The sequence below is a fragment of the Dreissena polymorpha genome, chromosome 1 (assembly GCF_020536995.1).
Source record: "Dreissena polymorpha isolate Duluth1 chromosome 1, UMN_Dpol_1.0, whole genome shotgun sequence".
Lineage (NCBI taxonomy): Eukaryota > Metazoa > Mollusca > Bivalvia > Myida > Dreissenidae > Dreissena > Dreissena polymorpha.
This window is the reverse complement of record NC_068355.1, coordinates 202,042,172-202,062,815: the sequence shown is the minus strand read 5'-3', so window position 1 is coordinate 202,062,815 and position 20,644 is coordinate 202,042,172. Positions and strand designations below refer to the sequence as shown.

The following is a 20,644-nucleotide window of genomic DNA, read 5'->3' as shown; positions in this document are numbered from 1 at the left end:
TGAAAATCGTAATAAATCGGAGAAAACTCTAATTAAACGAACACACGAACAGCAAAAAATTTCCTTCGAACCATCCGGTTTCTTGCATAATTGTGGCCTAATAAACTATTTCCACATTTATTTGTTTCTTAGTGACTGAATTGTATACATATGTATACGGACGCCTTTCACGAAACGCCATTAAAGTAGACCATAGAATAAAACAAAATGTACATATTCGAGAATAATCCTTCGAAAGAGATTTAAAAACAATACAGCATGCATATGAAATATAATTAATATAATTAACGAAAACGAATTCTACATGTTGAATAAATAATACAAAATAAACCACATAACTATTCCAACTTTAAATATTTCATTTCGTATGTTTGTGCATTATACTAGTTGTTAGTTGTTAATCTGTAAATTGATTTTTATATTTTGTTCTGTAGGCGACCAATGGAAATTTTTCTCATAAAATATTCCACCCTTATAATAAAGACGAACTTCATCATCATCGCCATACTCATTATCTGTAGCCGCTTCAGCCACAGTAGCAACAGATCTCCAGACATGACGAGAAACGGAAATATATTCTGAAGTCGCTGTAGTTGGAGCAGCGGTTGTAGAAGATCTATCAGAGGCATTTGTATCATCATTCACCAAGAACAGCAGCTTCAAAATCATCGTCATCATCACCATTTTCATCATCATCTGATCGAGCCGCAGCAATAGCCTCAAAGTAATCATTAAAATATTCATTTTCATCATCCTCATCATCCTCATCATCATAATAATGACCATTGTCAAGAGCGCCGAATGTGGTTAATCTCTCCATTAAGCCATATTCGGAGTTGGAGGTAGTATTTAAAATTTCATGTTCATTTTTAGAAACTTCAATATTTGGCATTTCATCCAGATCCTTCTTGATGGTTTCATATTTATGAAGCCCTCCGTTGTATCCGAACTTGAGCTTACACTCTTTCAAGTGTTGCAAGAACATCACATTTTTCAGCAGAAAGCGCACTTCGCTTGGCGACAGCACCGTGAACAAGTAATCAAATTTAACACACTTTACCGATTGTGGTAGTTTGATATCTAAGCATATTTTATCTGATATTATTTTTAGAGTTTCCACGTTTGTTAACGTTGGTAGCATGCGTAAGAATGCTGAAACTTGGTAAGGCGTAACACGGAATAAGTCCACACACAGGTCCGTCACTTTCGAATTACGAATGGCGTCAAACAAACACGGAACATTTGTGTCCGTCGCAACCAGCTCATTAACATCTACAGATTCTCCTGTTTTTATTATGTCAACAGATATGTTGGAAATTCTCAGCTCAAAGATCAGTACTGGAAATGTTAGAATGGTTTTAAAAAGTCGGCGTAACCATGATTGTGAACATGTATCCTCTGGCAATTTCAATACAATTTGTACAAGTGTAGGCGGAATAGAAGGAGTGTCTTCATTTTCGTCTTCATGTGTATAGTTTTCAAACAATGTTTGAAAACATTCCTGGAGGGAAGAGCATAAAATAATATTAGATAACTCAAGATGCGTTAGCTTCGTTGGATTAGGTAACGGTCGAGGTATAAAGTCCGCAGGGTCATAAAGAATGAGGGTTTCAAGATTTTCCAAATAAGAGACGTCGCAACCCTCTGAATCCCAATTATCACTGCGTAAAGAAATGACGTTGGATTTGTTTATCAGGAACAAGCAATATAATGCGTCCCTGTCTGAATCAGAGCAAGACGTGAAGTCAAACGAGCTTAATTTAAGATGTATGTCTTCATCTTTGTGCCCACTGGATTTAGCCTCTTTTAAGGCATTTATATACACATTTTGTATGCAAAAATTAGGGTCTTTGGTGAACAACCATACATAATCGATGCTAAAATGGTGCTTGTTGGCGTCCATCAAAATCGAAAGTTTATTTGCTGCATCGATATGTATTCCACATAGAAAAATAAATGCCGGCGCCATGCCGTAAAATGCATATTTAAATGCGTCCAGATACTCCTGTATCGTGTTCTCTATTGCGCTCATATTGTTAGCCATATAATACGCGGCTAGAAAGTCTTGGAAAGATAGATGAATAAAACAATATGATCTATCAGACCTACTTTTAACGCGTCTTTTCAATAGAATTCCTGTTTTTAATGCAAATTGCACCACGTAATTATTTATATACTTTGCAAGTTCTCGCTCGCTGAAAACTACTGTTGCTTTTTGTTTCATGGAAAAGCGTAGGTAAAATGCTGCTTTTGCCAACTCATTTATTTCCTTAATGTTAGGTTCAATGTATTCTGTATTTTCAAAGCATACACATTGCGGAGCATTCATTTGAAGAAAATAACCTTTTGTATCGTTCGCTTTTTTGCACAGACTTTCCAGCAGAACACTGTATAACTTGCATAATGATGGCCGCGTAAGCCGCTCTGCTAATCCGGTTTTAAACTTCAAAAGTATAATCGTGAGCATCATCGGTGTCAATATTATCTTTTGAAATCCATGTTCTTTTATGAAACATTTGAATTGTTCTACACTGGAATTCAGGTCGTCAACAGAGATACATTTTAGTATTCTTCTGCTTAAATCTTCTGAGTCTGTTATTCCAGTTAACTCTATCAATAGATCGATTTGAGAATTTTTTATACGTTCGTCCGTCATTTTCCACGGTCTTGTCGTATACAAAATAATACTCCGCTCTTTTGGAAACCCTGCCATTGAAGGTAATACTAGTTTATTGTCAGGATCCACCCATTCATCTATACCTTCTTCAACCACAAGACAAAGTTCGTGTTGTATAACATCTAATAGAAGTTTATATGCATTTTCTCGTTCATCTTTGGCATAGTTCATGTCAATTATTTGAGATTTTATCATCTCCGTGACGTCCGTCTGGTCTCCTGAATTTCTTAATGCAATAAAAAACAGGACATTGAATTGGCGAAGGGTTTCTAAGTCATCAAACGCTCCCATCTCTGGATTTGTCGAAAAAGACCGGTCTTCATTGCACCAATCTAATACTAACTTGGCAGCAAACGTAGATTTTCCTACACCGGGTTCACCTTGTAAGAATATATGTCGATTTAGAACTTCCTCCCCGCTGTGAAACAAGTCTTTGTATTTATATATTTGATCTTTATTTGTGCGTTTCCCGTCGGCTTCTATGACTACACGGTATATATTTGGTATAACAAAGAGATCCTGTAAAGGCTTGTCAAGCTGAGGATCCAGTACAGAAAGAGACACATGACTTAAAGTTTCACAATAGTGCGCCTTCATCCGTTTGATAAGTTCTGAAATAAAAAAGGCTATGTTGATACGAAGTCAAAAATTGCCTATGAAACGGATAAAATAATATTCTTCATGTAAGCTTTTCATAATATCATCTTTCAATTAAAAAATGATTATTCATCGTGTACACTAGTTTCTTTGTTGCACTATTGAAATTTGGTAAAAGTATTTGTGAAAATAGCCGATTTATTAAATATGTAAATATGATAAAACATTCGTTCAGTCTTTCTTGGATAACAAATGAACCATCTTAATACATACATGATTTAAGAATGCACATTTCCTTATTTTAAGGAACATAATGAGTAATTCAATATTTTAACATGTTCTCATTTATTGAATAATACATGAATTTATGTTTGTGGGCAAGTGACATTTACTTTTACTGCAAGCAAGCAATCAAAAGCTATACAGATGTGCATCGTATGTTTCTATACAATACCTCAAGTCCATCTCAAGTGTTTTATCGCACGCAGTATTTATATTCTTCGTAACAGTAACATTTAAATAAAATCTCAATATTTCATATGCAACTTGCTATATGTATTTTACAAGTATTTAAAGCTAAGTTCATATCGTCAAATGCGTTTCCAGATATTGAGCAGCAATCATAATCTATTATTGGTGACCTTCATTACAACCATACATTTAGGAATCCCGAGGAAGATCTGTTTCGGATGTTTCATGACAATATCTCAGGAATGTGCGAAGTTTTGTGTGAATTCAGGTCCTGCGTTTGTATGAGCTATATTTTCTAGGCTGGTTTGCTTTTAAGCGTGCATTAATTAGATATCACAGTTGCAAACCCTTTATTAATGTATTTCATACAAACATCTCTTACGATGCACAAATATGTAATAAACAAATCACCAAACCTGTGGATCTTTTAATTTTAAGAGGAAATATTTTATAATTTATAATGTTGTATGTCAAAACATTTAAGTGAAAAAAATGTAAAGATTAAACCTTAAAATGTTGCGAGTTGCTCAGGAGGAGAACTAATGAAGAAGAAATAAAGACATCTAGACAGCACACCCTAAGATACAATTGCATCATAAATTGCATTCTAAAGAGGCACGAGAAGTCATGAACCATACCTTTTAAGGCGCTATTATAGTCTGTTTTTTGCCTTTTCTGTTTTGCTTGCTCAATCTTCTCAATGCCATGTTGCGTCTCTTGTTCCAATTTTCGTATACACTGCTGGTTCGTGTCATTAATTTTCTGAGTACTTTCTTTTGTTTCCAATTCAATTTTCTTAGTTGCATCCTGTATCGTTTCTGTTACTTTGTGTTCTGCATCCCGCGCGGTATCTTCAATTCTAGCTTGACAATCGAGCGTCTCATCTTTTAAATATTTAACGCCATGTTGTGTCTCTTGTTGAATAGTCTGAATACCATGTTTTAGTTTATCGTCAATGATCTGGACGCTTTCCGCCAGAGTTCGGCTTATGGTGCTTTCTGCCATGTTCAAAGTTTGGTTGACGCTTCTCAGCAGTGCACCCAACTCGTCCAGAGATAGACGATCGTTTAGCAGCTATAAACACATACAACATCGTTAGTTTTCTTTTTTGTTTGTAAAAGTAGATATGTGTTTAGATTGGCAGTTGATCCTATAAACCTAAACTATTTAACTTATATATTTTACAGACACGAAATAGATATTTGTTAAGCAAGCATCTATACATGTATAACTTTTTATAAATGTCGTCAAAATGCTATTATAAGATTATACACGAATAACAATTGTACACATAGTTGTACGTTCATTTTTAAGTTACGTTCTTGTTTTATCATTGGAAATCAAATGGAAAATCCACGTTTTAAAAGAATATTTTCCAAACCGGAAATACATATGCTTTGAATGATTGCCTAACTCAACGATCTATGTTCATAAACGCCCAGTAAAATAATCATTTTGTAAACATTCATTTAAACACATCGCCAGCGCGCGAAACAGCGAAATATAAGTAGTTATGTTTTATATAGGATCGAATTATACTTCAACTTATTAATATATAAGTGTTGTAGCGCCGTTAAATGTCGCATCGCCGTTATATGTCGCTGGCTACGAGATTTGTCGCAACTCCTACTGACGATATATGTCGCAACTTTAACGATAAATGTCGCAAAAATTTCAACTGCCGATATATGTCGCAGAATTAACGATAAATGTCGCACACCTTTGTAAGTCATGTTAAAAACGAAAACTTGAAGTAAAATGACTTAAACTTTAAGGTTAGATTTTGATTACCCGACGAGGTTCTTTGAGCCGACTTCCACCAGAATGGTCAGATTTTAGTTAGTATTGTCCGAAACGGTCAATTGTGGTCAGTATTGTCCATAATTGTCAGTTGCGGTCAGTATTGTCCGAAATGGTCAGTTGTGGTCAATATTGACCCAATCAATTCTTATAATTCTTGGCTCGAGTAGCCAGTTGTTGATTTCCCTGTGCTAAATGGACTGCTGTTATCAAGATTGGCCAAATGTTGTAAGATGTGATAAAACTCTAACATTATTACAGCAACACAAATTACGATAAAATTGTATTGAATATTGTATGTTAGTTACATGACTGTTTTACATGTATCATTATCTTAGTTAATGTATTACTATTTTGCAGACGCACTGGTATATGCCGGAGTTTGAACTGGCATACTGATGAACTGACTGAAGAATAATATGTTCTTTATATTTTTTCAATATCGTCGCCTTCATTCAATGCTTAACATATAAGCAGCGGTATTCAATGTCGCCGATTCACTGACTCGCTGCAGAGTATCAATCTAGTGAAAAATACCTCATCCCCGTTTATCAGTGAACTTAGCCTTCTGTTAGTTATTTCCTTTACTTCCGTGAATATAATTTATTTTTAATAGTAACAGTGTCAAATATCACCCTCCGTACACAATAATTTTGTTTTATTAGATTCCCGATCCTTTTGGAATTTGAACTCGTACTCTTTAAACGAACCAATCACGAAAATGACCGCATTTACTTTAAACACACACACACACACACGCACGCACGCACGCACGCACACACACACACACACACACACACATTTACAGACATTTATTTTGTACAAATTTTTATCTATGGAAGAGCGCCATGAAATGTAAGTGATTTCAGCCAAGTAAAAATTGGGTCGGTTAAAAACGAAGTTTATAAAATTCAAAATACATTTGAGTTATATTATAAACTTAGTTTTCATAGCAAAACTATATACAGCAAAAATACCAATAATTAGACAGATTTACCGTTTACTTCTTTAAATAAAAATAAAAAATGCAACATGCAGCATTCGTATAATCAGCAGTAAATCACCCAATTTAGCCATAACGTTGTTTTAATTTTAAAAATTGAAGGATGTGCATCAAAATTTAACATATTTAACAATAAACATAGTTATATGCTATATTAAATCAAATTACGTTAGAAAAGAAATAAAACGCGTTGCAAAAAAGTATGCGATGACGACAGGATTCGAACCTGAATCTCAAAAGATTTCTAATCCATCGCCTTAACCATTCGGCCACGACAACTTCACAGTAGTGAGAGCTTAAATTAGATATCGATAAGTAAACAGGTAAAAAGGCTTGACGATCTTTGAAGAAATCGCGAAATCGTATTTTTCAGATGATATTTGGATCAAAGTCAATATTTATTGTGAAAATAAAGTATTCTAAAGGAATTACGTAAACATATATCAAAATTCGAAGTTTGGAAAAAATAAAATGCATCTCTCGGAAATAACCGATCATTGAAGATCGACAATGATCGTAAAATAAATCGCGGGAAATCATTAGGGGTGCGCTACCTTCATAAGAGAACCCGTAGTTCCAGGCAGTTTTCATAGAAAGGCATTTTCCTTTGCTGGCCCCATAATTACCCAAAGAGCTGAGCACAGAGGTTGGGATCAGAGGTCCCGGTGTGATCCTGGATCGATGATTCTATCCAAGAATATTCGCCTTCTGTCGCTGATTCAAAGATGGCAAAGCTGTCAGTCTCCAGCAGAAATACCGAGGCATTCACATGTTGTTCTACCCAGACGGTTCCTGTCAGACTGACCTTATATAACCAAACTTGTCGAAACGGCCTTAAACCCAAAGCAAAAACTTATGGGCCCCTCGCTTTTCCGATTTCCGACCAATTTAAAACAGGGATTTTGTCATTTTCGACTACAGCTTAACGTTTTTGGTCGAAAATGAATAAATATGACCGCTTCGATCGATCTTCACCGCAGCTGACAATTATGGACAATACTGACCACAACTGAACATTTCGGACAATACTAACTAAAAACTGACCATTCTGGTGTAAGTCGGCCCAAATAAACCTCGTCGGTTAATCTAGATCTAACCTGAAAGTTTTAGTCATTTTTACTCAACTTTTCATTTTAACATGACTAACAAAGGTGTGCGACATTTATCGTTAATGTTGCGACATATATCGGCAGTTGAAATTTTTGCGACTTTTATCGTTAAAGTAACGACATATATCGTCAGTAGGATTTGCGACATTTATCGTTCCAAGCGACATTTATCGTCAACGTTGCGACAAATCTCGTAGCCTGCGACATATAACGGCGATACGACATTAAACGGCGCTACAAGTGTCACTAGATGAATATCACATAAATACGTAAAAAGACGGAAAAATAATTGTTAAAACGCATACTTATATTTTAGAGGTACCGACGAATTCTTATATTTAGAGGTACCATCAAAGCGACCATGTATGCCTCTTATGGTGCGTATTGCAGTTGTTATATAACTATGTATGTATGATACTACTTTCTGTTGATTAATGTGTGCAATAGGCACAATATTATCAAGCCCCTAATCCTAAAAAAAGATAGTTGTTGATATAAATATCACGTATCGTTACAAATCTTGTGTTGTTAGTTGCATAATTCTTATCTGAAAACAACACTTCAAATATCAGGAACAAAAACAACAACAACTTACGTCACTCAGCTTAACTCGTGCATCTCTGGCAGATGGCTCGTTCCATAAACTTAATGGGTCAGATAATAGCGTTGTTAGTTTCTGGAAATAATCTTGAAGATCAGTGTCTGTTACCTTGCAGTCGGATGTATGACGTAATTTTCGGCTTACCTCTCGGACCTTGAAAAATAATCATTCATTTTTATGCTTTTTGAATGGTTTAATTCAAACATTACCATCATATAACTTACGTTTAAGAGACTTTGTCACCAAATGTCAAAATAACATTGTGTTATTTTTGGTCACAAATTCACAAAATGAAAAAAGGAAAAAAAAACACGATCATGGAGCGAAATACACTAACGGCGTAGACTTTTAATTAAAATACATTTAAGTTTCGTTTGTGAATAATGATGACATGTAATTGGTACAATTATGCAGCGTTACACACGCAAAACGTTTAAATATTTTTAAACGTTTCTTTACATTCAGTATCAACACGTGGATATACCATATACGGTAAAAAAAACGCATGACAAGTTTTAAAAATCTTGATTACCATGCTGTAACGGCGATAACATTTATATCAATATGACACTGGTTCGAGCCCCGATATGGACAAACTTTTTTAAATATCTTTAATATCTTTAAAACGTACTACTGTGAATATGTCCTTTTAAAAAAACATCGAATGAATATAAAATACGTTTATGTCAATCCGTAAGTTATCTATAATTTAAATATTACCATTTCCAAAGGGCACTGTGGATCAGGTGGTCTAGGCGATAAGCAAGACGAGAGACATGTTTCAAAGTGTTTGCAGTTTAGCATAATGCTTATAACGGCGTTGAAATCTGCGTCGTTAAGTGATTGCACGTCGCTATAACCATCTGGTGGGAGGAAGCATTTGCACACTTCCCAATAATCTGTTGCCCAACGTTCCGCCTTGGTGTTAGGCCAAGACGGTCCACAAAATCTGTGCACTGATATTATAGCGGCTTTCCCATGCTCACAAAGTTGGCATTGACGAGGTTTGTGCGACTTATGAAAAGAACACTTATTCTTCCTACATATGCCCTGTGTTAGGACATTTCAATACATTGGCCATGTTACAGGTGCCACAACTTTTGCCAACTGCTGCATGCACCTTCTTCATCTCTGTTTCAACAAACCAAACCAATCCGCCTTTTGTGACGGTCAATGCTATGCACGCCTTGACCCAATTGTTGGTTTGCTGATCTTCGAAAAGCCGTATGTTCCCATCCATTTTGATAAAACTTTTCAACGGTTTTGATGGAGCTTTCTGTAAAAGAAATATTCGTAACATTTATTGGTAAAGCCTGTACACGGTTAATCGGCTATTATATACTGTTATTTTATGAGTTTTATTTACTGTCATTTACTGTTAGAAATAATGAAACTCCAGGAACATGGTCGGGAGAGTAGGGTGCTGTTTCAATTATTTATACCGAGGTAATTTAGTAAATCAACTTGTACTGATAGTAATAATACAACTTAAGAAACAGTATCAGGAGACTAAGGGATGTTGCTCTTAATTTTCAGGGAAGATCCATTACTTGTTGTTTTGGGAAATACCACATCATGAGAACGTTTCCCGACTGAGGATCGACAATATATATCACAACCTGTCTCACATAGACCGAGGTTCAAATACAGAAGCACATTTTAATAGTTTTTACACTCTTATTGAATGTTTGAACTTGTTTTTCCATTTGATTTATTTCCTTAGTTGTAATTTATTTAAATTATTTATTTAGTTAATTAGGTAAAAAATGCGCTCTTAACAGCAAAGGTTTGAATTAAAAAATTGACGCACATTGTATGTATAGTCAATTTATAACACACGAGACTTAGAACATTAAAGAACATCAACTAATGAAATGTAATAATAATACATACACAATAAAGTTAACTAGTTAAGCTGAACATGAACATATTTAATGTTACCTTAGATACGACGGACTGTATCCAAACAACTCACAATCTTCTCTGTGCCAAACATATCCGCGAGACAAGATTGAAAATGGATCGATCGAACGAATGTGAACATTTCAAAAGCGCACTTTGAAGGAGTATTCAACTTACGCTATGTAGTACAAATGCTCTCTATTTAAAACGTCTGCTCGCCTTTGTAATAAAATGATCAATATTTGAAACTATATCCGTATTCACGGTATGCGATTTTTGTAATTTACGTTTTGTGTTTCACAGATATTCTTGATTTATCGAACAAAGTTACAGGTACACCGTCAACACACGTTACAGTATATAACAAGTTGGAAATTTTGCTCTTCATTTGTGACTAGAATGGCTAAGTTGAACACATTATATTCGCATGATAGAAATCACGACTGTGAGATTGTTATTTAATACATAAGACCTTCAATATTAACTCGTAATTTGTCAATATATCCATCTTCCGATCATAAACTCGACCCATGTCAATATGTCTCCTTTTGGCTAACCACGAATACGCACTATGTTACTATACTACTCGTCTAACTAAATTGAAGAAACTCGTACTGTGCCTCCTTTTGGTTAACCATTAACTCCTTCCTTTTTCAAAATTTCTTATTTGGCTTACTAGAAACTCGTATTTTTTAAAATATCCCATCATAACAATTAACTTGCACTGTGTCAAAATCTTCATTTGGCTGCTCTTAACATGTTCTAATATGTCACAGACACATAAGTAGTAGGACTACTCTACAAGTACAAGGGCTGCGCTGAGCATTAATTTTAAGTTCGTTATAAATGTAATAACTGGAAATGGAATAACAAGTTTCTCTGAAAATAAATCAAAGTCAGACAACAAGAATGTACTGACATACATATTTCTGTGTAAATTTTCATTCATTTCTCGAAAATTGTACATATTTACACAGTAACTCAGCAGTATAAATCATATTCTCTAATGGATACAAGTACACTGAAAGCAACGTCAGTCAGCATAAGGACAGGTAGCTACGTGTAGATTTATTATGGAGCTATTTTCATAGAATATTACAATTAATAAAAAATAAAGATACATATTGCAAGTAGAACGTACTAAACATACATTTTAAATAACACTTTGACTTACACAATTATGTGTCATGTTAACACAGGCGCGTATTAATGAGCCTATAGATTCTCGCTAAGATATAAATAGAAACCATGAAATAATGTTTTCCATAAAGAAAAGATCACTGGAAATTTGAACATCCATTAGCGGACAATGAAATAATACTTCAACTGATGCGTGTTATGAATTTCAATAGTTGTCCACCACAATCATAGGTTTTTGCAATGTAATTTAAGAGGTTCAGTTCAATTGTTTTGAGTATGATTTCAAAATTTTCGATGATTGCAATAACAAATTTACTATTTAATCTCCATGCCATTTATCTAATTGCTGTAAACAATGTATCCCATTGCCTGAAATAATGTTATATTTATACGATTGTCGATTTAGAAGTTAAGATGTGATATCATTGGTGTTCGATTTTTACGAAGAACAATGTGATATACCTCGTCCTAATAAAATTTTATACATGATATCGTATGCCGAAAACTGATTAAACAAAAAAGTATTAGTATGCGACTTAAATTTTAAATAATGAATACCATTAATAAATTTTGCTTGTTTGCTAAATAAAATTGCAGGAAACAATGTACATATATATATATATTTATTTTAGATTTATACGGTTTATTAAACTTCAACGTCTATAACAAAAAACATTCGCATAAATGATCGACAATGTTGAGTATCGTATTTCTGACTTGAAATCCAGGAGGTATGTATAGGACAATTTCTCATTGAATTTGGCGTTCGAGAACTTGTGATCTCTTCCTACGCATTTTAAAAGGTTTCGAAATTGATATGAGACATTCGATAACCAATTAACTTTTGCGGTATAGGATCATTTCATATCGAGAAGGGAGATCTTTTCAAACATTCAGTGTCTTTAGAATATCATTTTTAACTAGATGTATCATGTATATAGCGGGACAATTAAACGCTACTCAAATTGAGCCATTTCTTTTTAAATTTAGGCAATGAATGCTTATTGCAATTGGAAAACGTATTTCCTAATTTTGAGCATTAAATTGGGCATGTTTCAATAAGCGGTTTCAATTAAGGTATTTTATAAATTAAATTACAATCTAGAACTGAATAAAATTATGATCAATAAGTCTGTTTCCTGTTCTTAAGTAACTGACCGATATGATCAGATTTCGTGTACAATAATATAATAAAAGGAATATTGAGTTTATTGTGAACTCTCAGAACAAACAAAAATGTTAATGCTGAGAAATAAATTGGGTAATCCGGAGATGAAATGAACAGAGAGTCGGGATTTTTTTATATAAACCTATAAGATATTGTTATCGGAATCGTGGTTGAACTTTATAAATAATAATTGTACCTATTGAACAACTTTTTCAGAAGGCATTTATTGGAGTTTAACTTGTGTTGTTAAAAAAGAATTATCTTATAAAATCATGAGCAAATAAGTATTGAAAACACTTAAGTGGTATTTTTAAGTGGTATTTATATTATTTATCAATATCTACTCGGCATGATTTTTTGCAATACTTACGACAAGTACAAACTATCAGTACATGCATGATTTTGTCCTAAAAGCCACGTTACCTTATTTGGGTGGCATTTTCCGCATTTCCACTCGTGAGTATCAGAGCTTGTTGTTGCTGTTGACATCCGTCTGTCTCAAAATTTAATTTCACCTGTAAGGTCAAAGTGGCAGGTCTACCCATAGATGCGGTCGTCGAGTCGCAGCAGAACCTGTACACAAACTGTGGAAACTGTACGAGCCATTTTCCGGCGTCATTCCATATTGCAGTTGATGCAAGTGGAAGCGTCCGATTTATTTTATACGACCATTTATCACCGTCTGCGCTGTCTATGATCTTAGAAGACCTGTTCGTCCCTTTGCTTCTCTGTCGTCTTTATGTCTGCTGTTGTGATAACCTTCCTCTCTCTGCAGCGATCTAAAACTGCTGCTTTCCAATCGTCATGATAGCCAGTCACGTTTACAAACGTCTTGTTCCGAGGACAAATCACATCTGCATGTATTGATCCCGTTACGTTATACGGTTAAAACTACGTAATTCGGAATTAACATTGTGACTTCAATTTAAATGATTTTGTTTTAGGTTATATATTGTGCTTTTGTCGTTATTTATTAAGGATCGGACGCAAGTTGTCTTTTCAAACAATATTGTTTAATTAGGCTATGGATTTAATCAGTTATAAAGTCTTTCTTGGACAATGATATATTTAGTTACTTGCCTTTATTATGGATTATTTCCAAGCACCTAATAAGCAACAACGGTGAAGTCCTCTATGGCGTTATAACTGGTAAATGTATTTGTTCTCGCGAGAGTCACCGATGACATCTCTTGCAATAAGTATATCTTGCCATCTTGCAATCTTACAATAAATACATCTTGTCATCTTGCAATAAGTACATCTTGCCATCTTGCAATAAGTACATCTTGCAATCTTGAAAGAAGTACAACTTGCCATTTTGCAATAAGTACATATTGCCATCTAACAATAAGTACATTTTGCCATCTTACAATAAGTACATCTTGCCATCTTGAAATAAGTTCATCTTGCCATCTTGCCAGACGGCATACGTTGACATATCATGCAATAAGTACATCTTGCCATCTTGCAATTAGTACATCTTGCCAGACGGCATTCAAACTTCAAACTTGCACATTGAAACTTTTTTTTTCTTTTTTTTTCTTCAAGCTGAGTACATGATGAATACATAGTAGTTCTGTGTCGGAGATTCTTCAAGATATTGGTAAACTTTCAAATAGTGTGTCCCTGAGTTTTATTGCCACTTTCCCGCAAAACCTTTAATTTAAGTGCTTTCGCAAATAGATTACCTGTATAGAAACTTATTTAATACGCTGACATTTTGTACATATACATGTCACATCGGTCTTGTATCAATAAATTCAAATATGCCGACCGGACTCGTTCAGGTTATTAGAGCATATAGCATACATAACATGACGTCTAATGTGTCAAACCAAGATCGTCAATTACCGTCATTTCTATTAAGTTGTCAAACTGAAAATTATAATAATACATTATTGTAGGGCTTAAATATATCCACAAATTCATGTCCTTTTGATAACGTACCTGAAACACAGCCCGCATATAGCGTATTAAAGGGAAATACTTGTGAACTTCTGTTCTAATTTGAATATCAATGCTGATGTTTACTTTAAGGTATTTGTCTTGTTTAGGGGTCCGCATTTATTGAATTTTCTATTAATTTATTATCCGGATTTTTCTGCACGTATGTAACGACATACCGTTTAAAAACGATATAGAAGTTCAATTATTTGCGTTATTTATACTGTATTTATGCATTAAAGCTAACAGACAGACAGCCAAAATAGCACACGACAAAGCCCGCTGACAATAGATCTGAAAAACCAATTCATGCCAATTAAACACCAGTCATTTCGAATAGACTCGACCATAAGGAAAGTCTCACCGATTATACAATTATAACAGATATTTGTTCAAATTTGTATTAATTATACACAGTCTGTCGAAAACGTTGTAAACCGCCACGGTATTCCTAATTATATCAAATTTAATGCATCATTTAAACTCTCATACTAATTAAATCACTGTTTCTAACCAATTGCCTAGTCTTTACTCCAGTTTTATAAAGTAATTATCATCAACTGAAATCATTAAAAATTACAGATGACAAAAAAGGAAATCAATTAAAATTTTCAAATTTATTATTATGCATCCCTTAAATATTGGTCTTATATGGATTGCACATTCAAGAGGAAAACTATTTGTTATTAAATGATGGTGACCGTCACTTCCACCCAACCCACACCATTTGAAATGTATAATATCATAGCAATGGCTTAAATCAATCTCAGTTTAATAACTGATCACCATTGCTTTGAATCAAACCTGCAACAAAATATGCAACCATAAGCAGGGTCATTATATGTTTTAATGTATGCTATTGTAATAAACTAGCTCATTGTATTGTAGAGTAATTTAGCTGAAAACATGTTTATAATTTAAGTAAGTATAGCCTAGTCCCCACCAAACACATGCAATTACAAGAAAATTCAAGATATAAGGTATCCATTCATATATTCCTAAAACTGTTATTTGTGAGTTAATCAAAACATACTAGAACTATATCAAGTAAGCATGCAAGCATACATTTAAAATTAAAAAAAAATCACCAAACGTTCCACTACGGGTAACCTCTGATTCAATTAGGGCAGCTGTCATTTCAAATGATAAGTATTTAAACATGCACAAAGTACTGGTATACCAGCTAGCCTTTTAAAAAAAGGTATTGATATCACTGACTACATTGATATTGCTGTAAAACTTAATAAATCGGTGAACAATCCAAACAAACGAACGAAAACACGAAAAAATCCAGCAATTTCCTTTGAACCAACCGGGTTTTTGCATAATTCTTGCCTAATAAACAATATCCTGATTTATTTATTTTTTCAGCGACTGAAGTTGGTACATATATAAACGGACGCCTTTCACGAAACGCCATTGAAGTAGAAAATAAAATAAAACAAAATGTACATATTCGAAAATAATCCATCGAAAGAGATTAAAAACAATATACAGCATGCATATGAAAGTCAATCAATATAATTAACGAAAACGGATAATATATGTGTTGAAGAAATAATACAAAATAAACCACAAAACTATTCCAACCTTAAATAATTCATTTGTACAAAATGTGTGTGCATTATACGAGTTGTCAGTTGTTAAGTCAGAAATTGAGTGTAATTGCTTGTTTTGGTTTTTGACGCGACCAATGGACTTTACCTTTAGGCATATCATAAACACGATAAAATGTACGCGGCCAATTGATTTTTTTTCATAAAATATTCCACCCTTATAATAAAGACAATTTTCATCATCATCGCTATATTCATTATCTGTAGCCGCTTCAGCCACAGTTGTAACAGATTTCCAGACATAAGCAGAAACGGAAATATCATCATCATCATCATCATCATCATCATCATCATCATCATCATCATCATCATCATCATCATCATCATCATCATCATCATCATCTGATCGAGCCGCAGCAACAGCCTCAAAGTAATCATTAAAATATTCATTTTGGTGTGTATCATCATTTTCATCCTCCTCCTCATCAAAACAATGACCATTGTCAACATCCTAGTATGTAGGCAAGTCGGACATCCTTATAATCTCTCTCGGGAAATCATATTTCATATCATAATCATTTTTAGAAACTTAAATATTTGGAATTTCATCCAGATCCTTCTCGATTGTTTCATATTTATGAAGACCACCGTTGTATCCGAACTTGAGTTTACACTATTTCAAATGTTGCAGGAACATCACATTTTTCAGCAGAAAGCGCACTTCGCTTTGCGACAATACCGAAAACGAGTAATCAAATTCAACACACTTTACCGATTGTGGTAGTTTGATATCTAAGCATATTTTGTCTGATTTTATTTTTAGTGTCTCCACGTTTGTAAACGTTTGTAGCATTTGTAGGAATGCCGACGCTTGGTAAGGCGTAAAACGGGCTAAGTGCACATACAGGTCCGTCACATTCGAACTACGTATGGTATCAAACACACATGGAAAGTTTATGTCCGCCCCATTTACCTCATTTACCTTTACATCATCTTCGAATTTAAATATGTCCACAGATATGTTAACAATTTTCAGCTTAAAGATCAGACATGGAAATGTAAGAATGGTTTAAAAAAGTCGGCGTAACCAGGATTGTGAACATTTCTCCTCTGGCAATGACAATATAAGTTGTTCAATTGTACGCGGAATAGGAAGAGTGTCTTCATTTTCGTCTTCATGTGTATAGTTGTCAAACAATGTTGGAAATCATTCCTGAAGCGGAGAAAACAAAGTAATGTAAGATAATTCAAGATGCTTGAGCCTCGTTGGGTTAGGTAACGGTTCAGGTGCAAAGTCAACAGGCTTATAAAGAATGAGGGTTGCAAGATTGGCCATGTCAGAGACGTCGCAAGCCTTTATATCCCTATTATCACTGCGTAAAGAAATGACGTTTGATTTGTTCATGAGGAACAAGCTATGCAATGCGTACTCGTCTGCACCAAAACCAGACTTGAAGTCAAACTTGCTTAATTTCAGAAGTATGTCTTCATATTTGTGCCCACCGGATTAAGCATCTTATAAGGCCTTTATATACACATTTTGTATGCTTAATGTAGGGTTTATGGTGAACACATATACATACTTGGAGCCAAAATGATGCCCGTTGGCGTCCATCAATATCGTAAGTTTATTTGCTGCATCGATATGTATTCCACATAGAAAAATAAATGCCGGCACAATGCGGTAAAATGCATATCTAACATTGTCCAGATACTCCTGACTCGTTTTCTCTATTGCGCTCATATTGTTAGCCATATGATACGCGGCTAGAAAGTCTTAAAAAGATAGATGAATACAACTAAATATTCTATCAGACCTACTTTTAACGTGTCTTTTCAATAAAATTCCTGCTTTTAATGCAAATTGCACCACGTGTACGTAATTAGTTACATACTTTGCAAGCTCTCGCTCGCTGAAAACCACTGCTGCTTTTTGTGTAATGGAAAAGAAATGGTAAAATGCAGCTTTTGCCAACTCATTTATTTCCTTAATGTTAGGTTCAATGTATTCTGTATTTTCAAAGCATACACATTGCGAAGCATTCGTTTGAAGAAAATAACCTTTTGTATCGTTCGCTTTTTTGCACAGACTTTCCAGCAGAACACTGTACAACTTGCAATATGATGGCCTCGTAAGCCGCTCTGCTAATCCGGTTTTAAACGTCAAAAGTATAATCGTGAGCATCATCGGTGACAATATTATCTCTTGAAATCTATGTTCTTTTATGAAACATTTTAATTGTTCTACACTGGACTTCAGGTCGTCAACAGAGATACATTTTAGTATTCTTCTGCTTAAATCTTCTGAGTCTGTTATTCCAGTTAACTCTATCAATAGATCGATTTGAGAAATTTTTATACGTTCGTCCGTCATTTTCCACGGTCTTGTCGTATACAAAATAATACTCCGCTTTTTTGGAAACCCTGCCATGGATGGTAATGCTAGTTTATTGTCATGATCCATCCATTCATGTATACCTTCTTCAACCACAAGACACAGTTCGTGTTGTATAACATCTAATAGAAGTTTATATGCATTTTCTCGTTCATCTTTGGAATAGTTCATGTCAATTATTTGTGATTTTATTTATCTCCGTGACGTCCTCTGATCTCCTGAATTTCTTAATACGATAAAAAAACAAGGCATTGAATTGGCTAAGGATTTCCAAGTCATTAAACGCTCCCTTCTCTGGATGTGTCGAAGGAGACCGATATTCATTGCACCAATCTAATACTAACTTGGCAGCAAACGTAGATTTTCCTTCACCGGGTTCACCTCGTAAGAATATATGCCGATTTAGTTCTTCCTCCCCGCTGTAAAACAAGTCTTTGTATGTATTTACTTGATGTGTATTTATGCGTTTCCCGTCGGCTTCTATGACTACACGGTATATTTGTGGTGTAACAAAGAGATCCTGTAAAGGCTTGTCAAGTTGTGGATCCAGTACAGAAAGTGACACATGGCTCAAAGTTGTACAATAGTGCGCCTTCATCCGCTTGATAAGGTCTGTACTATAAAAGACCATGGTGATAAGAAGTCAAGAAATTCATATGAAATGTATAGAATAGTATTCTCAATGTACTCTATTCATAATATTTCTGCAATCTTTTATCAATTGTTAAATGCTAAATCATCATTTGTACTCGTTTCTCTGTTGTCATATCGGAATTGTGTAAATGTAATTTTGAAAATAAATCAAATATAATTAAACATGTAAACATGAATTTAAAACATTCCTTCAATGATCCATCCTTCCTTCCTTCCTTCCTTCATTTATTTAGTTCTTCAACGTGCATAAAAAAGTTGACTTGGATACTATTACGCTTAAAATGAACAATCTTAATAATGACATGGTTTGCTTTTTAGAATGTTCTCAATTTTGAATAATACATGCTTTTCTGTTTGAGGCATATATGGGGTAGATAGAGAATATTACGTGAGTTTTGGATAAAGATCAAGTTTATAATGCGAGGCTTAAAACCGATGTAGCGCGAGGCTTGACCTTCACCCTAAGTATTCCTTGTGCAACTTGATATTCATTTGAGACGTAGCTTTAAACTAAGATTCACATTATCTCAACTTGTTTTCCAGATATTGAGCAGGAATTATATTTAAATTTGAGTATCGATGACCTTGACTAGAAGCTCACATTTAGAAATCCAGAGAAATATCTTCATTTTAGTAATTTGAAAAAGATGTTCCATTAAAATATATCAGGTGTGTATCAAGTATTTATTGTGTGACTACAGGACCTGCGTTTTCAGGTAATATATTTTATGCTCGTTTATTTTAAGTGTGTATTAGCATACATTATCCAGGTTAAAGGCCAGAATCAATATACTGTATACAAATAATCTTTCAGTTTTGGCTAAAATATTTTAAAAGTCAATATGTTATATATCAAAACATTTACGTTAAACATATGCTTAGCTCAAACCATAAAATGGCGCATGCTGCTCAGGAAAAGAACTAATGAAGAATACGCTAAGACATGTAGGCTGCTCATCCTCAGAAACAATCGCATCATTAAGAGTCACTAGAGGTCATGCGACGTACCTTGTAAGGCGCTATCATCCTCAGATACAATCGCATCATTAAGAGTCACTAGAGGTCACGAGACATACCTTGTAAGGCGCTATCATAGTCTGATTTTTGAATTTCTGTTTTGCTTGCTCAATCTTCTTAATGCCATGTTGCGTCTCTTGTTCCAATTTTTGTTTACACTGCTGGGTCCTATCATAAATGATCTGAGTTCTTGCTTTTGTTTCCAATTCAATTTCATAGTTGCATCTTGTGTCGTTTTTGTAATTTGGTGTTCTGCATCTTGCGACGAATCTTTAATTCTAGCCTGACAATCGAGCGTCTCATCTTTGATATGTTTAACGCCATGTTGTGTCTCTTTTTGAATTGTCTGGATAACATCTTTAAGTTTGTCGTCAATGATCTGGATGATTTCCGCCAGAGTTCGGCTTACGGTGCTTTCTGCCACTTTCAAAGTTTGGTTTACGCTTCTCAGCTGTGCACCCAACTCATCAAGAGAAAGACGATCGTTTTGAAGCTTAAAACACATGCAACATCGTAAGCTTTATTTTTTGTTAAATCAGATATGTGTTCAGTTGAACTTTTAAACCCATTATAGTTAACTAATATATTTTATCGAAACGATATTGATATT

General features: G+C 34.4%; 1 protein-coding gene across 1 annotated transcript; it reads right to left on the bottom strand.

Annotated features, from left to right (window-relative positions):
* Positions 1-259: 259 nt before the first annotated feature.
* LOC127864605 (uncharacterized) lies at positions 260-10,259 on the bottom strand. Its single transcript, XM_052404369.1, has 5 exons — positions 10,200-10,259; positions 8,979-9,534; positions 8,253-8,411; positions 4,384-4,819; positions 260-3,288 (listed from the first exon to the last, which is right to left on the bottom strand). The coding sequence occupies exons 2-5, from the start codon at positions 9,060-9,062 to the stop codon at positions 638-640; spliced, it is 3,330 nt and encodes a 1,109-aa protein (XP_052260329.1). The 5' UTR covers positions 9,063-9,534; positions 10,200-10,259; the 3' UTR covers positions 260-637.
* Between the last annotated feature and the right edge of the window lie 10,385 nt (positions 10,260-20,644).

What these genes read in the sequence shown, in the direction of transcription:
- LOC127864605 (XM_052404369.1), bottom strand. Translation starts at nt 9,062, where the DNA reads ATGCTAAACTGCAAACACTTTGAAACATGTCTCTCGTCTTGCTTATCG. An exon ending in CACGAGTTAAGCTGAGTGAC is followed by an intron (nt 4,820 to 8,252) that starts GTAAGTTGTTGT and finishes ATGTGTTTATAG; the next exon opens with CTGCTAAACGATCGTCTATC. An exon ending in CTATAATAGCGCCTTAAAAG is followed by an intron (nt 3,289 to 4,383) that starts GTATGGTTCATG and finishes TTTTTATTTCAG; the next exon opens with AACTTATCAAACGGATGAAG.